The 24680-nt window shown below is 43.2% G+C and overlaps 1 protein-coding gene across 4 annotated transcripts in view; it reads left to right on the top strand.

Annotated features, from left to right (window-relative positions):
• Positions 1–1888: 1888 nt before the first annotated feature.
• The window catches only part of CPEB2 (cytoplasmic polyadenylation element binding protein 2), a 49864-nt gene continuing 27072 nt past the window's right edge, over positions 1889–24680 (top strand). For 2 of the 4 annotated variants that reach the window (XM_026052372.1, XM_026052370.1), the window contains exons 1-3: positions 2492–3073; positions 5486–5776; positions 15877–15967. In XM_026052372.1, coding sequence (XP_025908157.1) covers positions 2492–3073; positions 5486–5776; positions 15877–15967 — 964 coding nt within the window. Of the gene's footprint in view, positions 3074–5485; positions 5777–15876; positions 15968–24680 lie in introns of all 4 variants that reach the window. The other 2 variants (XM_026052369.1, XM_026052371.1) reach the window with 2 other exon arrangements.

Here is a 24680-nt window from a genome sequence, read left to right as displayed (position 1 = left end):
GCTGAGGAGAGGCCGGCTGCTGGAAAACGGGCTCAGTTCAGAGGGAACGGGCAGAGCTGCTGGCCTGTTGATACAACAGCAGCCAGGCGATTTCCTACGCCCTGTGTGGAAGCAGCAGCCGGCTGTAGCTGTGCCTGTCCTTAGAGGACGGAGGAGACGGCCTGGGCCGCGGCTCTCCGAGCGCCCCGGGTAAAGGACGGGCTCTGTTGAGGCCTGCACCTGGGTAGCAGGCGCGTGACACACGCTCCCAGCGAAGCCACGTGCTGCCAGGTCTGCAGCTCGCAGGGAGGTTTATGAGGAGGGCGGCAGCCGTGAAGCAGCTGATGGGCTACGCGGGGCGCACTTGGCTGGCAGCATTTACTCAGCGTGCCATCATCGGTAGGCTCTGGTCTGCATTTGAGCACCGTCTAGATGGCTACAAAGCAAAGGAACAGAATGGCCTCCAGTATAATGGACTGTCCTCAACAATCAGGCAAAAATACAGTAAACACGGAACCTGTTCCTCTATGCAGAAAATGTTGCCATGCTAACCACATGGATACCCAAACACATGCACCCACAAAGGTTTTCTCCTCAGTACAAAATCGTGATCACCAGAGATGGCAGTGGGCCCTGAATCAAACGTTTTTGGTGCGCTTTGTGCACACAACAAGCAGACAGGCATAGAGGCGCTGCTGCACCGGGCACCCCAGGCCCAGCAGCCCAAGGGGGCGCAGCCACCCAGGGCCCCCAGCGCCACGCCCGCCCCGCGGCCCCGCCCCCAGGCGCCTGCGTCAATGCAAATGAGCGGCGCGGCTCCACCCCTCCCCGCAGGGCGGAGCAGAGCGGCGTGCCCGCGGCGGGAGGAACCACCGCGCGGGCCGCCCCCGCTGCCCGCGTCCTGAGGCGGGAGCGCGCGTGGCGGCCGCACCGTTTCGTTCGCTGTGCTGGCAGACACCGCCGCGCGGCGCCGCTCAGCGCCGTCCCCGCGGGGCGCGCGGGCAGGACAGCGCGGCACTCAAAGGCTCCCAGCTCCCCCCCTCCCCCGCAGCGAGTAGTCGCGCCCGCCGCACTCGGCGGCCAGGCGCGCGCGGCCGTTGCGCAAGAGCCGTGGGGCGGGGCTCTGCATGCATTATTCATGAGGGGCGTGGCGCCGCGGCGCATTTCCAAGGTCGGGCGGGCAGGGGGGCGGGGACTGTGACGTGGCAGTGACGAACGTTCCGCCGTTCTTAAAGCGGGTGGCGGCCGGCGCCGCGCTGGTAGTGGGGGCGGGGCGGCGGCGCTGCGCGGAGCCGTGACAGCTCCGTCGTGCCGGTCCGCGAACCGTCCTGCCCAGGCCCGGCCCGGTGGTGTAGCGAGCGGCCGCCATGGCGGCGGCGGGAGCCGTGCGGCGCCGCCCGCGCTCATCTAGCGAGGGCCGCCTGTGAGACAGCGAGGCCTGCCCGACCCGGGGGGGGGAGCGGGGCGTAAATGACCTTTGGGGGAAAAAACGCTGAAAAGAGCGTCGCTTATTGCCCAGAGCGTGGCGGAGCTGGCTGCGCGCAGCAGCGCTCCATTCTAGGCGGGGGCGACAGCGCCTGCCCCGGCCTCGCCGCGCACCCGCGGCCTTTGTCCCGTCGGCGCTGCGGGGAGGCGGCCCCGCGGCTGCGGAGCCCCCTCTGCCCCGGGGGACCCGGGCCGCGAGCCCCCAGGGACGGCGCCCGCCGGCCCCGGGGCGCCGTTGCGGGCAGGAGGCGGCGGCTACGCCCGCTCCTTGTCCTGCCTGGCAGCGGCCGCCGCCTCTCCCGCCTCCTCCTGCCCCTTCTCGCCCGCTGTAACCGGTTCCTCCGGCAGCGGCGGCGTGTCCGGTGCGTCGCCGCCGCCGCCCTCCCTGTTCCTGCCGGCGGCCGCCGCTGCGCATCACCCAAACATGCAGGATGAGCTGCTGCTGGGGGTGACACAGCAGCGGGCAGGCGGCGAGAGGCTGGGCAGCAGCCCCGCCGCGGGACACCCCCCTCCCGGCCACCCCTCCTCTGACTTTAAACCCAGTCTCAGCCCCCACCAGGATTTAAACAAGCAGCAACCGCAGCAGCCGCCGCCTCAGCCGAGCCAGAAGAGGAAAGAGTTTAAGCAGCCGCCGCCGCTCAGCAGCCCAGCCCAGCTCGGCAGCAGCCACCCCCTGAATAACCACCACCCCCCAGACTATCATCACCACCCCCCGCAGCAGCAGCAGCAGTTCAGCCACCCCACTGACAAGTACCAGCAGCAGGAGCACAGGCAGCAGCAGCAGCAGCAGCTCCCGCTTCGCAGCGCTCGCCCCCCGGAGCCGCCGCCGCCGCCGGGGGACTACGCGCCGCGCCAGCCCCGCGGCGCCGCCGAGCCCGCCGAGCGCGGCGGAGCGGAGCGGATCGGCCCTCCGTGCGCGGCCGGAGCGGCGCCCGCCGACCCCAATGTGGGGGTGGCGGCCGCCGCCGCCTGCGTGAATCCGCCGCCGTCGCCTCCTCGCCTGCAGGCGAGAGCCGCGCTGCCCCCCATGGAGTCCCCCCCGAACAGCCACTTGCTGGGCAGCCCCGGCGCCCTGCTGCCCGGCGGCCTCGGCTCCGGCTTCAGCAGCCTGCAGAGCCCGGAGATCCCCAGCCCCCATCACCAGAGCGGGGGCGGCTCCTCCTCGGCGGCTTCCCCTCCTCCTCCGCCGCTGCCCGGCTTCGGCACCCCCTGGTCGGTGCAGACCTCGTCGCCGCCTCCGCAGCAGACGCAGCAGCCTCCGGCCTCCAGCGGCGGCGGGCAGATCAGCGCGATGCCGCCGCCCAGCCCCGAGTCGGAGACCAGCTTCTACCCGGGGATCCCGTCTTCGATCAACCCCGCTTTCTTCCAGAGCTTCTCGCCCGTGTCTCCCCACACGCCCTGCGCCGGGCCCTTCAGCAGCCCCTTCTCGGCCGCCGCGCCGCCGCCGCAGATGAATTTACCTCAGCAGCAGCAGCAGCAGCCGCCGCAGCCGCCGCAGCAGCAGCAGAACCGCCGCTCCCCGGTGAGCCCGCAGCTCCAGCACCAACACCAGGCAGCGGCGGCGGCCGCCGCCTTCCTGCAGCAGAGGAACTCCTACAACCACCACCAGGTACCGCGGCGGCCGGGCCGGGCCGGGCCGAGCGGAGCGGAGCCGGGCGGGTGAGTGGGGCCCGCGGGGCCCGCGCTTCGCGTCCCTCTCTGCGCCCCTCCTGGTCTCCCCGTCCCGCCGCCGCGGCGGGGGAGCCCCCGGGCGGCAGGAGGCGCCCGGGCCCCGCGGCTGCCCCCGGGCTGCCACGTCGAGGGGCCGGTTCGGCCCGGCCCGCGAGCCCCTTCCCTTCGGGCCGGCCGTGGCTGCTCCTCAGGGTGTCCCGCCTGCATCTGACCCGTTTTCACGCGTTTCCTGGCGTCGCCTCCCGTCCCGTCCCTCTGAAGCTGAGCCTCGTGGCGGGGGCTCGCGGACCTGGCGGCCCCGCGGGCTGGAAACGGGCCGCTCCGTGCGTGGGTGTGCGGCGGGCCCGGGCCCTCGTGCCGCGCCGCGGGGCACGGCCGCCGTGGGGGGTCACCCGTGGGGGCGGCCCCGAGGACTGCGGGGTGAATCCTGCCCGCCCCGTCCCGCCGTGCCTGGACACTCGGTGGGGCCGGCAGCGGTTCCGTCTCCGCCGTGCGCAGCGAGGCCGCAGGGCAGCAGCGCGAACCGGAGCCCGGTCCCAACCGGAGCCCGGTCCCAACCGGAGCCCGGTCCGCGTCCCGCCCGCCAGCGGGTCCGGGCATCGTGGAGACAACGAGCAGCCGGGAGGCGCGAGGGAAGCGGGCAAGTTGGTTACTTTGCGAGCAGGGATGGCGAGGAGGCGCCGCAGCTGCCGCCTCCCCGCGCCCGCGAAGGCCTCGCAGGAGGGTCCCCGTCCCGCTCCNGCTCGCCAAGGCCCGCGGCGCGCAGGCCGCCGCCTCGCCGCTCTCTTTCATTCTAGTAGCAAACGCTGTCATTTTAACAAATCCCGCATTTTTATAAAGCACCGATTTGGCTAACGCCGCACGTTGCCGCAGCGCTGGTGCGGATGCGTGGCGAGCAGGGGGCTGTCCCGGGCAGCGCTGGCACCAGGAGACGGGAATTTCCTCCCGGTGGAGGGTTGCAGGTGAACTCGGTGCCGTGACAGCGGCGCAGGCAGCGTTAGAGCCTTGTGGAGCTTTGGCATTATCGCCACGGTTTGTTTCACAACAGGGCGCCTGCCTCTCCCAAAATTCCTACCCAAGTATTCAAGTTTTACAACATAATTATCTGTAATTATATAGAATAGGATGCTTGCCCGATTACTTGACCAAAAATGGTCACAGTGGGTATTTTGTTTGTTTGCTTTGGTGGAGGGGTTATATTTTTATCTTTGTGTTTTCGGAGTTCGCCCTTATCTTATACACAGCGTATTGACGTGCTTCAGATTTTTAAGTCACTGGAGTTAGTTGCGGCTGAGCTCGGGGTGTGTTTGTGCTTCGCCTCTACAGCAGGGCGGAATTGAGAGCCTCCCCCTGCACCCCCTTTGTACGTTTAGGGGAAAAGCATTTCCAAGAGCAGCCAGGTTTTAACGCAGCAAAGACAAATATTGTTCTTTGCTGTCAGCCAGGCTCAGTGGGTCCACCTCTTGGTAGTATGACAACCACTGTAGGTCACTTTATTTAGCACAAGTTGTGTGGTAGGAATAAAAACTCTTAATCCTGTAAAATCTTTGTTCTAAAGAGAGCTTACATTTTCAGATTGGGAAGCGTGAGCTTGTTAGATACAGAAATGCTTCTCGCTCCTCCTAAATGAGAAAGAAGTCCTCCGACAGCAACAAAAGAACAGATTCTACCCTTGAAGATTTCCACAGACAGCCCTGTTCATTACTGATGAAATATTTGAGCAATAGCTCCAGAATAATGCATTATAATGTGGAAATAGTAAAGCTATTTCTTCAAACAGATTCTCTTTGTACTAGTCGGTTTGGTGGATTTTTTTTCTCTTATATGGTAATACTGAGAAAGTGACACTAAAAATATTGTAAGGAGAAAAATCTAGTGTCTGAAGAGTAATTTTCTAAATTTCCTCTCACTATTCCCATTTTCCTAAATAATAAAAAAAAGTGACCACCTCCTTAAAAAAACTTTTTTTTTTTTTTTTAAGGCAACCTATCTATAACAGTATCATACCAGTTTGATTAAATGTCTTTAACCTTTTTGTGACAGCTTTAGTTGTGGAAATGTTTTACAACATAAGTAAAAAAACAATCCTACTTAATACTAAAATGAAAATCTAAATTTGAGTGAATTTGAAATAATGAAGATCTAAAACCAAATACTGATTTTTTTTTTTAGCATATGTATGTGGGGGGAGTATGATTCTGTATTGAGTTTTCTTTCTTAACTCAGTAATTTATACATTATTAGTAAAATATCACTTATAGAAATCTGAGCATTAATTTTCCATTTTTTTTAAACTTAGCAAAAGCAGTCATATATTTTGAAAATAATGTGGATGAATCTTTCTTTTTAGCCTCTTCTGAAGCAGTCGCCCTGGAGCAATCAGAGTAGTGGTTGGAGCACAGGAAATATATCCTGGGGAGGAATGCATGGCAGAGACCATCGCAGAACTGGAAACATGGGAATTCCAGGAACTATGAACCAGATCTCTCCTTTGAAGAAGCCCTTTTCTGGTAATGTCATAGCTCCTCCTAAATTCACTCGCTCCACTCCATCATTGACACCAAAATCGTGGATTGAAGATAACGTTTTCCGAACTGACAACAACAGTAATACTCTCCTTCCCTTACAGGTAAGGATGTATGTAACTGGTGCACTTTTAAAGAACCTTGCATAGCATTTTGGCTTTATCTAACATAAAGAAACATTAAACAGTCAGTACTGTCCCGTTGTTAGGTTGGAAAAGCGCATATTTGTATATTAAGTTTGAATCCTAAATTGTAACTAACACCAATATTTTGAATGTATGTATTCATCATTGTATAATTCTTGTAGTTAACACAAAATACTGACTGTCAGAAAAGATAGGAACGTAGCTGCTGACACGGTAGTAGAGGAGCAAAATATGCTTAATCTAGCAAGTATTTTCCCAGCTCCCTAGGAAAGTGCATGTATGCTTCTAAAGCCCTCTAAGCTCAGGATTTTGTTGTGCACGTGTCCTTGTTCAGAGGTGTTGCTAAAAACTTCTGCAAACAGCTCTGAGTCTTTGTCATCTTAGTCTTTTATTAATATTCTAGTCTGACATTCACATGTTAGTGTTGTTTTTTTTTCTTTTTTTTTTCTTCCTCCCCTTTCCTTCTAGCAGCTTTTGACTCTTATATTTTGGCTGGAAGCCCTGTGATTTAGAAATATTAAACAGGAGGAAGTGTGGCTTAAAGCTTAAGAGCTGGGCTCAACTCCTCAGTTTTGCCAGTGACTTCATATGTGACTTTAGGCAAGTCACTTAACTCGGACCTCAGGTACCTGTTGGTAAAATGGTTTATTTTCTATTTCACTCTGCATTTATTTAGCCATATTATTTCTTGGCAGGAGATACCTTCTAGGTTTGAATCCCCAAATCAATAACCATTGTATCTAGCGTTTTGTTTTAATCCAAAAATCCTAGACAACTTATTTTTTAAAATGATGTATTTTAAAGTCGATAGCAGATTGTTTCCTGAATTTTGTACATTAGTTTTCCCGTATTCCTATGGCACCTTCTTTTGTCTCACACTGAGTTACAGGAAAAAGAGAAAAAGGGAGAAAATAATACAGAAGGAAAATAATAACAATGATTTTTATCTCCAGAAATGATATTACAGCTGCTTTGGTAAGGTTTCGCACTGAGTAACCTAGACTTTGGTTTGTTATGGTTGTCATGGACTCTCAACAGCTGTATTTGCATCAATAAGCAAGCTAATCTCAGTGCAGCTGTGTCAAGAAAGCTACAACAGTGGCAAAAACGTGCTCTGTAGGACCGTTTTTTTCTATGTTTTAGGCACAAATGACCATGTATCACTTTTAACCCAGTGAGCTCTACAATATACACAAGGCTGATGACGATTTTGTGCACAGCTGAATTGTACTGCCAGTGTGTCCACCAGAGCTGATCCACCAAAGCCTCTAACAGGCTTTGCATGTTCTGTGAAGACCTTTTCTATGAAGTAGCCTTGCTAATTGAAATATCATTGAATAATTTTTGCTTGGGCAAAAAGATGGAGAGAAAAAGATGACATTATTTATGTATTCGTCTTGAACTATTAAAGAAGAGATTACACATAGCTTATATTTTGCAGAAAAGAACTCCAAGAACACTTCAAATTAACATTGAGGCAATGTACAAACACATTAACCTAAAGACCTGAGTTAAAGGTACAAATGCCATCATACACTGAAGCTGCAGTGACGCATACCTTGGAATTCATATACAGTTAGGCACAAGTCTCTAATATACAAATTCGTTCAGTATGCTTTGCAGGCTGGTATGACTGTTTGGACCTTCAAGAGCTTTTACAGTTGTCATCCAGTGTAGAAGAATTTGTTTCCTGATCTGTGCAAAATCTTTTGCATTCTAGCTAGAATACTGTACAATCAAAATAATTTCTAATTCACTGTTAAGTCATACACGGTAGGGTAGAAAAAGTCCTTGAAATTGAACCCTATGATAGTTACTTTTTTTTTTTAATATAGTATCATAGAGAAATAGTGAATATGTACCATTTTTTAATTGGTCTCGTCTGTGAGCACCAGGGCAATCAATTAGAGTTATTTGTCTTTAGGTATTTGTGTTATAGATCTATCTGTGTTTAAATCTTCACAGCATATATAAAGCCAAAGTTACAGAACACAGTAAAAATATTCTGATTTAAGAACTTGCATTATTATCTCCTGCCATTGTGGAAACACAGGATGTTTCCTTAAATTATGTTGCTACGTTGAATTTGTTTTGATTTTTCAGTTGCCATCCTATCATTAAACGGTTAATTCCTTGTGACTGCTATATTTTAAGAGTCACAGGGAAGAAGTTGAGATGGAGTTTAGAGCTCATGCTTCTTTTCATCAGGACTTAGGTTGGCAATTGCAATGCTGTCAAACACCCATCTAGTTAATTCATACTGTGCTTTCTCCTTCCATAAAAGGTTGAGGTATTTAGATTGAGGATTCTTAAAGATACAGTAGCGATTTCAGAAGAAATTCAAGAATACTGGTCATTACAGTTGGGCAGTTTAAAAGTCTTATTTGAAAGCATTTATGTGTACGTGGAAATTGGCTTTTTCTTTCAGGGCTTCCACGGAGTGATCACATCTTAGCATGTCTATAGGCCATGTATGCAGCATTCCCGGGCTTGCAGATTTCTTTTCCATGTGATCACAAATTGTTGTTTTAAAATGCAGTAGTTATTTTGTACGGGATATGCTACAGCACTCGTCCTCCAACCTTCAACTGTTTCGAGTTTAGAAAATGGGAACAGTACAGTGCCCTCACTGACTAGCTTTCTGCAGGTCATTAATACTCTGCTAACTAATTTTGAAATTCATGTGTTTTTTGCAAAAAAGCCTGAATGACATTCAACACAATGATCTGCCCAACCAGATGCTCTAAAACATGTACCTGATGTAAACAAGAGACAGAGGCATCACGCTCAAATTCAGAGCTTTTCTATCCCTTTGCAGCTTTATCCGTGGTGTTCGCACTGATGGCTGGTCCACAATATAGAACTGACATTAACTCTGGTGAAAATAATATTGCTTGGTGTTAAACTAATCTACCAGTAACAATAAATGCCATTGCTGATAAGAGTAAGTCATTATGTGGGTTGCTTGAAAGGATGAAAGCAGATTTTGTTCTTTACAGTTAAAACTGAAACATACCCCTCTGAAGTTGTGCTCACAGTGGCCACGTTAGCAGCAGTAAAGCTGCTTTTGCTTTTATCGGTTCTGAAGGACATCTTTCAGAGGAATCTTCCAGAGCACAAGATTTCTTTTTTTCTTTTTGAATAAAGTTAAACACACGTCATGGCAATACCAGTTTAATTGTGAGCAGAGGCAAGCCAATAGTCAAATTTTACTTGTGTGAATATTTGTAGGAGACTTTTTTCCCCTTTAGGTCTTTAGGACGGCAAACATGATTAAAGCCCCTTTATAGACGAAACTGTATGTACAAGTTTTATCTGTGCCATACTGCTTCTGTCCTTATAGATGTTTAATTTAAGCAAGTATAGCTTTTTACTGGAAACATTAAGGAATAGTTAAATCATGGCAGACGTTCGCACCATCTAACTTAAGAATTTAATACAAGAGCCTATTTCACTGACCTTAGAATCTAGGCTTCTTATTTAGATAATCTCATACTTTAGAAGAACGTACCTGTCACAACTGACCTTACGCAGTCCCTAATCTTCCAGCTAGGCACTTAAATTACCCATCAAGAAATCAGACAAGCTGTGTATTGTTCTCTTCTATTCCATGATCTCAAGTAATGAATAAATAAATAGAGAGCATACAGCGAAAAGATAAAAATACATTTCTAATCCTAGATACAGATCTCTCCATTCATTTCCAAAAAACTTGCTTTAGGCATTTCCATGACCAAAACAAAGTGGGGAAGTCATTGTTTTATATATTCATGTTTTTTCATTAACATGCTTTGGATGAGGGAAATAATTAACCATTTCTAATATATTCTTAAATTGCAGTGACTGCTAAACCTATTTGAATTTTGATTACTAAGTTTAATGTTCTTATCATCTTGCAAACTAGTATATTAAAAGCTACTGTAACACCTTAATAATAAGGTTCAGTATTTAACTGTATTTTCATTCTAGTGAAACACACTACCTTCTATTAAAACAAATATGAATTTCGTTTCTGGGTTTCTTTTGAGTTCAGGAAATACATTGCATGTCCGGGTGTTTTTCACCTTGATTTGTCCTTCCTGTTTGTTCAAACAAACAGTACGCACAATGTCTGCCCTTCTAAAGGCTCAGCTTTATTTTTCTGTATTGGAACATAGGCCTCCGGCTGGTGACTTGCACAGGAAGGCACAATCTCTTAGAAATATATATTTTTTTTCTGCTTATTTTTGAAATGGCACTAAAGCTTCCAACTAAAACAAAACACTTCCAAAATGAAACATGAGTTTTTAAAACTAACATATGTTGCGAAGCAGAATTTTAAGTATTTAATCTAAACTGCTGTCATGTTGTTACAGGCAGTGCCATTCAGAGAATTTTGGATTCTCAAGATACTGTTTTTAAGGCAGTTTAATAAACGTGTCTTTAAATATTTTAAATGACTAATCTAGCTGATAAACATACCAACCAAGACTGCAAGGAGAGTAAGTTGCTAAAGTTAAGTTCTTAATGCCATATTTAGACACCTAAATAGGTGGCCTGTTTTTTTCCAGAAGTGCTGAGTGCTTGGCAGCTCATGCTAAACTTGAAGATTGGAAGTATCTAGTTGCTAAGTGCCCTTAGTCGTGAGATTTATTTAGTTGCCCAAACACTGAATTATAAGCTAGGTTGCACCAGTTCATTTTACTGATAGAGTATCTGCAGCAGAGCAGTGTCTTCAGGTTGTCTAATGTAGATTATGTGAGACTGGTTACGTATGATGAAAGCAACGAATTGGTTGAAATTTGGTGTGGAGGGGTGGTTTTACGATACAAATGTCTCAATGACTCTTTTTTTTTTGAACTAAGAATTCTCACCTAACCTTAAAATATGCTTTGGATGTGCTGTTTGCTCTCTAACACAAGCCAGGATTAGAGTGAAAAAAATCAATAGAATATTTTCAGCCGGGCTAGTAGAGCAACTGCGTATGCCAAGTAGCATTATCTCCATGCATACAGTTTTCTCTCAGTTAAAATAAATGCATTCTCACTTAAAATTTATCCAAAAGCTTCCTCTGATGAGTGTGCTTTTAAATGCTCAGGACTGTACAGACACTTCTCAATTTCTGGGAGGAGAATTAAGAGTTAAAAAAGTCTTGAATAGCAACTTCTCCTTCAAATGTCCAACTTATTCTTTTCAGTATTTTGCCTAAGCCATTCATACATTGGCCTTCTGGACTTGCCCCTTAAGTCAGTCCTGCCAAGCCTTTAATCATCTTTGTAATGTCTCTGGCTTGCGTCCAGGTTGTGAATGCATATTCTTAAATCCAAGGACTCAGTATAGATGCAGGGAAAGCTGTTGAGAAGGTGTTGTTCTCTTTTCCTTTTTACACGTATACAACAGGGAAGTAGATGGGCTTTTGCCACAGCACCTGTTCTAAGTCCATTTTAGACTGAATTTGTCTAGCTTACATAGCTGATGGAATCATCTTAATTTTAATAGATTTTTGCTGTCAGGATGACTCTCCTCAGTTATTTACCAGATATTGCTGCTTATAGGTATTCTGATGCCATGTAAAGCAACTAAACGGTTTTCATGTGTCTCTTGAAGGCTCCCTCGTTGTTTTTTATTATAGCCCTTAATTATAATAAATCTCAAGTTTCTCATTGACACTAGTTACAACAAGGTGCTTACGATTAAAATATACATCGTTCACTAAAATAAGAACAACTTAAGGCTTAGATGCTAGTGAGGGTGATATTGTAGAGTGTATAATGTCCTTATTGTTAGGATATTATTGCCACTGTTAGTTCAGTTGAGTGGCAATTCAGGTACTTGTCAGCTGTGAAAACTTCTGTTTTTTGTTAAAACAGCTTTTGCATTCTAGTCATTTCAATTCAGATCATTTTGAAGAGGAACAAAAACAATTTTTTAACATTTAGCTTGGGAAATGATGAAAAAGTTTCTTTATCTCTGCTTTTAAAAGATTTTTGTCAGTTCAACAAGTTGACAGTTAAAGTCTTTCTTGCATGCAGCAAAGTACATGCTGCGTAGATGGCAAATAGCTTGCCTGTAAGTCATACCCACCACCACTGCCCTGCAAAACTGGTTTACTTAATAAAATTATGGTATATATCTTCAGAATATCAAGGGACACGTAAAGGAATGTGTCTTAAAGATATTTACATTTGCATGAAGACATTTAGCAAATTTAATACAGAGTTAAAATTCTAATTTACCTCAAGTATTTTTCAAGATTGGCATCTTAAAGCATGTGCTTTAATTAAAATGTGTTGAGCTGCTTAACTATGAACATTATTTTTGAACATTTGTGCTTAGAGCTTAGCAGAATTTCTTATTTAATAGATTCCAACCATACATTTGCTTTATGCGTAAATGACAGTATGAAGCTTTAAGAGCAGTGATTGCATTGAGGATCTACAGATGGACAAACAGGATGGCCTTTGCATAAATTATGTGACATATTTAGAAATCCTACATACATTAATCCAAGAACAGTTATTTATCCAACAATATAATGCTGAGATTGGCTCTTCAGAAAAAGCTGCTCCTCTTCCCCTTCACTGTGCATTATTTAGATTGGGGAGGAGAGCATAAGTCTTCTGAATTATACTAAATGTAACTTGTATGAGGTTGTTCAAAGAAAAAAAAGACAAAAAGCTTGGACTACTGGAAGCCTGGGCTTCCTCTGGGTTGTATATTTCTAAAAATACAGACATAAGCTTACTCTCTGTAAGCTTTCTTACAACTTCAGGTTGTCCTGACAACCATAACCAAGTAATGTACCCGAACTCTGTAAAAAGAAAAACCTCCCTTCACTTTCAGTGATACATTAATACAGATATGAACTGAGGTAGGTCAAGCGGGATTCAAACATTTCTGCAGTTAAAAAGCAAAGAAAACTTAATAGAGGAATATTCAGTGCTTAGGAGAAGTTGGCCTCATCAGCTCTGGGAGAGACTTTAACATCTTGTTGTGACATTCCACTGAGAAATGGACCTTCTGACACCCCCACGGTTTTTGTGAGTCTTAACAGAGGATTGATGAGCCACAGAGCTGCGGAAAATGCAAAACATTTTGCACGAGTTCACTCTTGACAAAAGAGGCTTTTTGGAGTGAGGATGGTACAAGAGTTACTCTACATGATGTATCAGTCTCTTTGTAGTACCCGTTAGCTTTAGGCTCATTATTTCAGAAAGTGTGACAAACTTCAGCAGTTCTTGGACATCAAAACCACCATGTTCAGCAGTAGCACTTCTGGTGCTTGCCCCAAGATGAGGAAAAGAATGACAGTGCAAGTCACTTGAGTTGATCATGCTTTGATGGATCTGTCCTCTTGTAGAGCATTGTAGGTTTATTCCTTCAAAGAACTTACAGAAAATCTTTGCTGATGTGGCCTACATTACTCAAGTATTTCCAGGTTCTCCTTTCAAGGGCAAGGTTTGCAATTGCATAGACTATTTCTGTGCTTTTTAAAGATGCTATGCACATATTTGCTTTACCCTTGTATGTCCTACTTGCACAAAGGTTTAAAAGTGGCTTTCTACCCAGAGAACCACTTAGTCCTTTGGAGAATTTTGTGTAATTTCAGACAACTTTGCTTTATTTTATTCATTATGTTTTTGATAGTTCCATGTGAGCTGGAATAGACTTTAAAAATTTTAAGGACTAAATATTAGTTTGACTCATGAGCGAAGAGTGGAAATTTGCATGGTTGGATGGCAGAATACATTTTCCCTATTTATTTCAATCCTTTGTTTTAGTGTATTCACAGAGTTTTTATATTGTATAGTGCATGGCTGTTATGTCTTTTCACAGCTAGAGGTGAGGTAATAGTTCAGAGAAGCAACATTTTTTCAGCTTTATAGATATGAACTGCTAAGTGTGAAGAGGAGGATGGGAAAAGTTCTTCAATCAACGCAAGGACTTTCTGGACAAGAACACAAAGTTTGCAAAATAGAAGGATGTAAGGGTGAGGTTTAGTTTTGCACTGTGTTAGTCAGTGGAGCAGCTTGCAAAGGATTCACAAGCGTATATTATATATGATTTCCTTTTGCATTTCTGAAGAACATCTGTGACCATGAGCTGGATTTTCTGCCGCGTTGCCCTTTCTCACCTCTTCTGTTCTCTAGAGCAAAGTTAAGACCAGAATAATAATCCCTTTCCATAGAGGTTTCCGTAAGAGATTCATTTGTCATCTTAATAAATATGACTGTAGCAAGGCTAATAATAATAAATGTTAACTAAATGAGTCCATATAACAAAGATGAGGTGTCACATACACAGTTCATCTTGTTTGCCCAGTTTGTACCTGTAGTAGTTCTTTTTCCCATCAGCTGAAGAGGTAGCAATGATTTCATCTTCACTTCACTCAGCACTGGGTTTTTTTTGCAGAGAGGCTCCTAACCAGCAGATAGTGACTTCAGCAAAATCTGAGACTGCATTAAACATTATGATGAGATTAATTCTGAATGCTAAGGGACCGAATTGCCTCTCACAATCAGATAACACATCCAGCTTTGCTGCTGCTCACACCTTTTATAGAAGGCAAGTTTGAGATGGCAAACAGGGTGCTCTCTCAGAAGCTGCTGAGAAACCACTCTGCAAGGGCACGGAAGCCATTTAGAGGCACTTCAGTTTCATTTTGCTGCTCCTAAGGACACCTACATGGCTGAATGAAATGAAAGTAGTTCCAAAATAGGTAGCTATGAACTACAGTAGTATTGAAGCCTTGTTGGCACTCAAACCACGTTGAAGATAGCTAAAAGAGCTTCTGCAGCACCTAGTGTGGTGTATGTTAGAATCGAAAGGAAAGGGAGGTGCCTTTCTTTTTGCTTTCCCTCTCTCCTCCAAGCTTTTCATTTACCTTACATGAAGGTTTGTAGTGAATAAATATAGTTGATTATTTATGATTATTTATAAGAAGCTGCTCCTTTTTTTTTTTTCCTCCTTTTTTTGCTTTATGGGACATAGCTGAAAAGGAGAATTTTCCATCTTCACTCTGATGTATCAGGTTAACTAAGCTTTCCACAGGAGATTAAAACAAAGTCTTGTTTCATCGTGGATTGTTTTGCAGAGGAGTTCCTAAGTCATGTTTCTGACTCAGGAGAGATCTATTTCAGAGTTTGTTTCCCTTCCAAATCCTGAAGAATACCTGCCTGCCAATTGATGTAGTTTGAAATGAATCTGTGTCCTGCTGAATTGCCAGGGAAAATTATGAGGGGGACCAGGAGTCAGATGCTTTGTGCATAGTTACAAAATGGCTTTAAGTGAGATAAAGTCCAGCCAGAAAGCAGTGCAACTACTTTGGGTGCTTTGGGTTTCTGAAGGCATTGCAGAAAGACCAAAGTTAGGTAGTCTTTTTTTTCTCCCCCCACCTTCCTTCAACTTAAAGACATTAGAAAACAAAGAAAATGCCTTAGCTGAAAATTAAAAAACACCCACAGGATAAGTTTTCATAACTTTTATTCACACTTTCAAAAATTTATAATAGGCCAATAATTCATTAGTAAGCTTTTTTCCCCTTTCAGTTTTCTGACTTTTAAACAATTAGTGTTGCCCATGTGTAAATAAAGTCTTCATATGCAGATCGCTCAGAAAACAGCACAGTCTCAACAGGCGGGTCTAGAAACCCAGGCAAAATGCCCACCCAAACACCAGGAAAACAGGGTGTCCCCGATGGGGCGACGGTGTGTCTCCTCCAGCCGTTCCCCACCTCAGGCCCTTGAGCTCCTTCAGGAACCACAGTTGAACTCCTGCAGACACTAGTCCCCCTCATCGAAAACACAAATGTTCAGCTCTGCAGTGGGTCGCTCAAACCGATGTGGGCAGTTCTGAGGAAAACAGGCAGACACAGGCTATCAAAGTGCACATACAGAAGGGTTTTCACTGTGCATCTCCAGCTTTATATTTGGATGCTATTATATTTACTGTTAATACAGATATTGTAAGCTTTTGTGTCACTGTCCTTCTGAGTGTAAAGCCTTTGGAAGGCGCCTTTGTCTTCCTATGAAGCTTCCTGTTACTAAGTACAGTTTTTGTATTCCAATACTAAGGATTTTGTTCTCTTTTAGGATCGAAATAGAATGTATGACAGTCTGAATATGCACTCTTTGGAAAACTCCCTTATTGACATTATGAGAGCAGAGCATGATCCACTTAAAGGTATGTTATTATGCTAAATAAAGCAAAAAGGGTCACCCATTCTGCATATTTTCATTAGCATTGATTGTTGACTTAGATCCTAGGTTCGTATTAAAATAGCAAATGAGTTATTTTCTCAACCAGTATGAAAGGTTATTCTGAATATGTATGTTATTGAAAATATTTGTTTATAGGTGTTTAAAACAGTATATTCTCCATGTTTCTCCAGCCCTCCCTTCCCTCACCCCCGTTGAAATCCACAGTTAGGTTCATCTGAAATCAACTCAGCTGCTGCCCCAAGTTTTCCTGCAGTTTGTGAAGACACTGATACGTTGGAGCTCACCAAAAGGGATTGAGGGGGAACCAAACAGCCACCAGTGTTCATTAGCCTAATAATTGTTCTGTCTTTGCAATGAAAGCTGAAAAGAAAGTTTACTGACAAATCCCATCCTTGTAAAAATTTTTCAGATTCTAGAGGACGTATTTTGTATAAATTGTCCTTAACAATAATCTAGAAGTATGCTTTAAAATCCTAATTTCTTTTGAATTTCTGTGCTTTACTGAAATTATTTGGCCACAACAGTAAGCATCATACAGCTATTATTTGTGGACTTCACTTTCAACTTGGGCATTCACTGTGCAGTAACTCATGTTTTTCCATACTCATTCTCTAACAGATTTTTACCCTTGAATTTGGGGGTCAGGAATCCAAGCCCATTTATTTGACCTGATCAAATGCCCTTTTATTTGTGGTATTAATATTAGGTAAACATAGTCTGACTTTAAAATTTTGGGAGACTTTAGACTTATTATTATTTTTGCTATGCAGCAAGTATATCTCAATTTTAAAAGGATTCAAATAAATTACACTTATTTTCATATACTTATTTACCTCCCTTTCTAGAGGTCCTTTGATATAATATACATTATACTAATATGTAAAGGCATCTCTTTTACTACTGAGAAACTCTTCACTAGGGTCTGGTGCTCTCGAGATAACGTAGTCAATTGGAAGACCTCTTGTATTCAGATAATACATAACAATATTCTAAGATTTACACTGTGAAGACGAAGGGTTTCTTTTTGTAATGCTGAAAATGCCTACAAAACACCACTAAATAGATAAAAAATAGTTAGCCAGGTAATATTCCACTTCTTTAGAGCAGAAGTGGAAATTAATGTTCTCAGATGTTTTTAAATAAAATCTCCAATTTCTTGATAGCTACAGAGAATTCCAGCTTTAACAAGTTATCATTTAAGTTCATGACTAAATTCATTTTCTGCCCTTTATGAACGTCTACAAAACAATACTAAGTAAAACAAAAAGATCGAAGTCTAGACAGTTAACTTAGTGGTAACTACTATGGTCTAAAAGCATAGTATGTCATCAGACAGAAGGTAACTAGTCAGATCGTTCATTTTTGAAACCCCTGCTGCTTCAGTTTAATACATTCAGGTGGTGGGTCATAATTTTATCTAAACCAAAATCCTACTGTAAGCAAGGAAATTAAAAGTTTAAGCTGCTGATAGGCAGGAAATTAGAGAATTCAGATCTTTTATTGTGATAGATGGTCATTAGCACCTCTCACATTCACAAAAAACAATCAGTTCTTGCATTTTCCTGTGCAGACTAACATGACAGGTACTTCAGGAAGCAATGTCCCTGTTTTCATTTTGCTTTTATAATGCATAAGAGTTTTCAGGAGCACAGAGAACACGGAGAAGACCCAGTTTTACTTTCATTCAATTCATTATGATAGATGGGAAAAAATATTTTTCCCAGTAATAGCTTTTAGTGAGAAAAAAGCAAGACAAAGCTTTAAGATTTTAAAATTATTTGTTTCCACATTTCCACATATGTGAACTTCTGAAAACCTCAGAGAAGGTTTCATAGTTAGGAGTGTGTGTTGTCAGTCTACAGACAATTTTTAGAAAAGTTTCACCATCATATACTTGGAATGAAAATTCCCCAAGTTTTATGTTTGATGAACTAAAACAGACGGAAGCCATAGATAGTGATGAATTCAAGGGAAATTTTTTGTTGGTTGGTTGGCTGCCAGAGAACAATGCACACATCATCTGAATTTAAATAGAATAATTGAGTACCATTATTTAAATAGCTTGGTAAGATATCATTTCTCTTTGGAAGATACAATTTCAGTTGAAAAAGCTACACTATTAACAGTGAGATGAGGGAAATGTGTGCCCTCGTGGCCAAGAAGGCCAATGGCATCCTGGCCTGCATCAGGAGGAGCGTTGCCAGCAGGTCAAGGGAGGTGATTCTGCCCCTCTACTCAGCTCTGGTGAGGCCGCACCTGGAGTACTGTGTTCAGTTCTGGGCACCCCAGTATAGGAGAGACGTGGAGCTTCTGGAGAGGGTCCAGAGAAGGGCAACCAGGATGATTAAGGGAATGGAACATCTCTCGTATGAAGAGAGGCTGAGCGAGCTGGGCCTGTTTTCTCTGGAGAAGAGACGGCTCAGAGGGGATATGATTAATATGTATAAGTTCAGGAAGGGAGAATGCAGGGAGGAAGGGGACAGGCTGTTCTCACTGGTGGCCAGCGATAGGACGAGGGGTAATGGCCACAAGCTGGAACACAGGAAGTTCCGTCTCCAGGTGAGGAGGAACTTCTTTACTGTTAGGGTGACAGAGCAGTGGAACAGGCTGCCCAGGGAGGTTGTGGAGTCTCCTTCTCTGGAGGTCTTCAAAACCCGCCTGGATGCCACCCTGTGCCACGTGCTCTAGGTGTGCCTGCTTGAGCAGGAAGGTTGGACTAGATGATCTGTAGAGGTCCCTTCCAACCTTAAATATTCTGAAATATTCTGAAATTCTGAAATATTCTGAAATGCTCCTTAGTGATTTTACTGACTGAGAACAGAAAGGGTAGAACACAACCTGGAATAGCTTTTTAGTTCTGCCCTATCTCTTCTCTGCTCAGTCATAATTAGCTGGTATTTGTCATTTCTGTAATTTCCTAGCAACTTTTTTTTCCCCAGAAGCCGTCTAACACAAATTTTATTGTGATCCCCATGGCATTTTCTTTTCACCACAGCAAATCTGACATTTACTTAGAAAACCATCTTAACTTGCTTGCAGAAAGCAGGCTTAATTTTATTGATTGCATTATTTTTATTAATAGATAACATACTTTGTTGCAGCTAAAAATACTCTTCGGTTGCAAAAATATTCTTACGACAAGTTTTTAAGCAAGTCTAAGGCACCCCAAAACAATGCATCTTTTATGTCTGGCCACTGCAGTAAAATGAAAGTCCCTGGAATGCTAAGCACGTGTTTCAGATTGAGCTGCTTATAATATCTGGAGTATGACTAAGCATCTTGTGTCAGGGTCTGCACAACGCAGAACAGGCACCGCACGCACTGGCTCACAGCTTTCGGGTCTGGACTGGAAAATCCATTTTAACAAGGAAGTCAAACTTGGTCACTTTTGCTTTCGTGAACTCGAAAAACTTACGTCAAATATGATTCACTGCAACTTAAGTTTATGCCTGCCACAACACTGTTTATAGATGCATAGTTTTGGCTTTCTTTAAACAAAGTTTAGGCAGCATTACAGACATGATCAAAAGAAAAAATAATTTTGCTTTTACTGAAAGCTAAAAATAAGAGGCTTTTGTTTGAATTTGCTGGCTGTGGTAGGCAATTGTATTGAAATGAATTTTTCGATGCCTTTTTCTCAAAATACATTTTATGATAAGAATAACCCTTTACAATCAATATTGTAAATCAACTGAAATTAGTACATAAAATAGTTCATTTTTACTATGTTTTTCTTAAATATCCTTTTATGAACTCAAAGTCTTGAGACAATGGTTGCAGTATTGTGTGGAAGTGAATCACATATACATAGATATTAGGAATAAAGCTTTTTCTGTAGACAGGCTGCTTTTGTGCATTTATTTATTTATTTTTCACCTCTCTCCTCTCCAATCCATTTCTCCAAGAACCAGTGTCTCCTGAAATCAACACATAGAAAACAGGATTCTAGCTATTTCAGAAACAACTCAATACGTAAGGATATAGTGGAAACAGGGTAAAAGGACTAGTTCTTTATAGAATGCGTGTTAGAATGGAGAAGTAACTGAGTTAGGGGGATTTATTATCCAGAACGGATTTAATTATGTTTCTTGTCAGGTGAGAGCATTGATACTGTGCTCAATCTTCAGTTGTTTTCTGTTTCCTAACCATTGTTTTATGCAGGTCTGCAAACTAGTTGTAAAATAATACTGAGCTTGAGTTAATCAGAACCACCTTAATAGGGACCACAAGAAAGATTATTAATACTTGATTTATAAGAAAACAGAATTGTATTTTCCTTATGCTTTTTCTGAAATCTGAAGAAAATGACTAGATTTTGCTGAAAACAAAAAGGGTCTTTTTTTGGTAGATTTAATAATGAAAAATAATGAAAGCAAAACACTATAAAATTTGGCTTACCTGTAGGGAAAAAACATAGTGCTTTTAGAAGCCTTTGTCTTGCTCTTTCTTGTTTTTATATTCCCCTTCAATTGCTTTCATCAGGCTTTTCAGGTGTTCTGCATGCTGCTTGTCAAAGCAACCTTCTGGAGCCTGCCCAGGAAGGCAGGGGTGACTCAGCAGCCCAGCACAGAGCAGAGCCTTCTTGGGCTATGGTGAATTGTGCTTTAGAAGAAATTGGTTTTATGTTTTCTGTTTTGCAAAGAGCTAATGTTGAAAGCTCTACAGTTACACTATTGAGTAGTTCAGGATATGCTTGGAAGAGAGTTTCTGAGGCTGAACAGAAGGAAGGAGAAACTTAGCTTTTTGTCACATTGAAGGCTGTGAAATTGCACGTGAAGAGTGGTTTCTGAAAATTTCTCTTATAGAAATTTGAAGAGGAAAAAATATTTGTGACGTTAAAGAAGGTGTTCGGGCAAACAGCATGCTGAACTTGCAAACCTGTGAGCCAGCAACGTTCATAGCCGTCATGGATACTTAAATCATTCCCAACATTTGAGTATTGGGATTCTTACAAATTGTAGGTATGAGTTTGCCTGAAAATGGAAGGTGAATAAGCAAAATTAAATAGGAGTAGTTAAAAGGAGGCTTACAACATTTGTAGTTTGCAGGGCTACATGAGATAGCCTTTGGCTTTTGTTACACTTCTGTTAAATGAGCTGCTCAGTCCTCTTGTCCTGCATTAGCAGGACTGGGTTTAGTACATAAAACTTAGGTGGAATTTAGTATTTTGTTGTTGTACATAATACATTGTGAGAAGTGGGGAACAACAGTAACGTTAATCAGATTTAGACATGGAAGAGGGAACTGAATTTAATAGAATTCTTAATTGTACGAGAAATCATATCTGCTTCTCGTTAGCAGTTTCACTTTGAATTTAGCCCTAACACATGAGAATTGCTAATCCGCTAAAATCACTAGACTCAGGATGGCACAGAATAAAAATCTGTAATACTTTCTGATAGAGTATGGCAGTATTAGGCATTGTGTTTATTCCAAATAGCGTGGTGCTAGTCTTGGATGATGTAAAGCTAAATTCTGCAGACAGACAATGCAGTGATTACTTGTTATTTATCAGAAACTGATATTTTGTAGTTTAATTGTAAGTGATTTTAAAACTACTACAGCATCATCATAGTTACTGAAGTTATTTTTAGGCAATCTGAGACTCTTGGAACCACTAGGATAAATACTGAATATTGAACTGCTTGTGCTGTTCTAGGTGATTGAGAGGGAAGTAGGCTGGGATTTGTGGAGTGGGCAGTTCTTAAAAAGCATTTTTGAAGGCACAGAACATCATGCATTGAAAGTAGCTGAGCAGAAACAAATGTAAGCTAAGTAAATAGCTGTAAGATGATGGAACCATTTTGTAAGCCCCTGTTTACATCTTGCCTAGGTTTGTATACATCCATTTAGCAAGAATAATCTGTTTAAAAATAGAGCGTAATGTGAGCTCTTTGTAAGACTGATCTTGCACCTCGTTCCTCACGTGTTCTGAATTTTCACATCTCGTTGAAGGCAGTTGGGGCTTCTAGAAACACAGCGTTATCCCTCAACAGGATAAGCTGAGGGATAGGAATCTAATTTGACATTATCAAATAGCGCTAGCTGTATTTTTGAGTAAAAAAAATAAAGTAAGCAAAACCCATCTATGTTGAAATGTTGTTAAGACTGTAAAGTCCTAGGATGAGAAGAGGTAGGCGATAGGATTTTTAAGGTCACTGGAATGTACGATATAAAGTGAGTGTATGTACATTGACATAACCATTTGAGTAAGACTAGAAAGAAGCGTCAATCCAGCCATATTTGTATTGAATGCTGTGTTATTCCCTGTGTTTTGCTCCCCCTTGGGACACAAGCTCTGCCCTGGCAGATCATACCGCAGCAAGATGAGGGGTGTGTGTGAGATGAACAGGGGAGGCCCAGGAGAAGGGGCTCGCGGAGCAGGGCGCTCAGCCCCTGGGCGCTCTCGCCACGCTCTGGGGAGGGCTTCATTGCAGCTTTATTCAACAGCACATTTTATGTTCCAGATGCAGATTCCGCACAAATCTAGACAAAGAAATAAGAATGCAAAAGCAGGGTTGCAAACCCAGAATATACTAGCTTTTAAAACAGTTTTTCTCTGTAGGTATTGACCTTGGTGCAGTTGTTTCCTGACGGACTTTGTATCTTACCTTTTTATCCCTTTTGAATATTTATCCTTTGTCTCCCTTGCTAAGTAACAATAGAAAAAAAATTCACAGACAGGGAAAGTTAATGTCACTATTAACTTAGGGAGCCTCAAGATCAGATAATTATTCCTCACAGTTGCTCTAATTACTTATTCTAGATAGAGTGTTCTGTTTTGCAAGAAACAGCACGTAGTGCTGCAAGTATTTCTGTAGCACTCTATATATTCAGAGCATAAGGGTGACAGTAATCATCTTGGAAGATTCCTGTCGTTAAGCAAACGAGAATTACTTTTATAGACCTAAGGAAAAAAAGCGAAAGGAGAACAGCAAAGTGCCTCGCTAAAGGTCACGCTGAGTAAATCAGCGGCAGCTCCGCGCCCGGAGCTCCGGGCCGACCTGCTCCCGTTCTGATCTGGCTGTGCCAGCCGGCGCGGCTGCGAGGGCAGAGTGCTCCCAGGCTTCAGGGGCGTTCGGAGGCGCCGTGAATGCGCAGCATGACAGGAAAATTGGGTTGTCTGTTAAAACTGGACATCCCAGAGATAAGGAACATGAAGGCAGAGGCACCTGCAAGCGTTTTTGCTTAATGGTTTGCCCAGACCTGATATAAATACTGACAGAGTTAGGGAATACAATGCAGTCCTTTGCAGTGTTGTTCCTGTGCCTCCTTCTCCTTCACAACCTTTTCCACATTTGAAAACTCTAAGGCAAATAGGCAGAGCTCCTGCCTAATCTTCATACATCCAGAGATTTTCTACGAAGAGGAATAGCATGTGCTTGTAGAGGAATCTTTTTGTTATAATCCTGGGACATAAAGCCTGGTTTTGTCATATCCCATAACACCAGAACAAAATTTCCTGAGGGACCTCTATCCTGCTATTTCAGGACTTTGAGAGCAAGGGCTCATCATGTTAGCTATTTTTCTTCCCTGTTGTTTCTTGGTGGAGAGTTTACATTCATTTTACTTAAAGGAGAAGAGCAGAACTAAACCCTGTAACAGTTTTTCAGCAAGAAGATTTTTTTTTTTCTTTTTGTCTAACAAAAAGTCATTTAACCACCGAACTGTTCTTCTAGGAAATTTCCAGTTCTGCTGCTAATCACACAAGTTTTCCAAAATCTAGGGAAAAAGAGTATACAATGGGAAATGTTAAGACAGCCTTAATATATGGATTGCTGCTTTGGCTTTCTTTTTCTTTTTTTCCTGTGTTTGTTTTTGGGAAGAGTTGGCCTTTTTTAAAGATTAATTCTCTGCAATGTCTTACTAGTATTTAAGTAAGTTACATGCATCTGCAAGCCATCTGCATACAAATCCCTATTTAAATCTGTGTAAGTTCTAAAGACTCATAGCTTCTCGACTGGATTCTTCACTATGTCTCCACAAACATCTAGTTTCCTCCAAAAGATTTAAATGTTTAAGTCAGAGTATTTTTTTCAAATATGTACAAGGATTATAAACAAGCAAGTAAGTTTTAATGGCAAGATGTATGGAAATGTAGGGTTGTTGCACATTAAGGCACACTTCTTCCAAACACAGCAGCTATTGTAAATTTGTCTGGGTCACTGTGCAGTCCGGGTTTGGTTTCAGCTTCCTGTAAACAGAAAATGTCCCCCTTACTGAACAGGAATTTGTAGTGAAGCTACTTCAGCTATGTATTTTAAAGAGATCATTTAACTCTTAGAAAAATACTACATACCATCAATTTAGTAAAAGCAGTACTTGAAAGTAATATCAGGAAATGGGGCTTCATGAAATTTTTATTCATTTGCTAGGTGTTTTTCTTTAGTAACCTACCACATTTTTTTGAAGTCTGTAAATAAACTAATACTCCAGCTTTACCAGACTTCCTAAAAATATGATTATATCCAGTGCATGTATATGATTCACCAGGATAAAACTAAAATTTGCTTACAGTTTTTTAAATGTTTTTATATGAATTCCTACTAACATGATTCCTGTAACATTGATTCAACAGAGAAACGGCACACTGTAAAAATTACCCTCTGTTAAGCAATGTGCATAGTGCAGTTATTCACAATCACCATGAAAGAGAATACTAAAGCAGTCAGCAC

This window comes from Nothoprocta perdicaria, unplaced genomic scaffold (assembly GCF_003342845.1).
Source record: "Nothoprocta perdicaria isolate Ctin4 unplaced genomic scaffold, notPer1 scaffold_88, whole genome shotgun sequence".
Taxonomy (NCBI): Eukaryota; Metazoa; Chordata; class Aves; order Tinamiformes; family Tinamidae; genus Nothoprocta; species Nothoprocta perdicaria.
The sequence above is the reverse complement of the archived record's forward strand: the minus strand, read 5'-3'. Positions and strand labels throughout refer to the sequence as shown.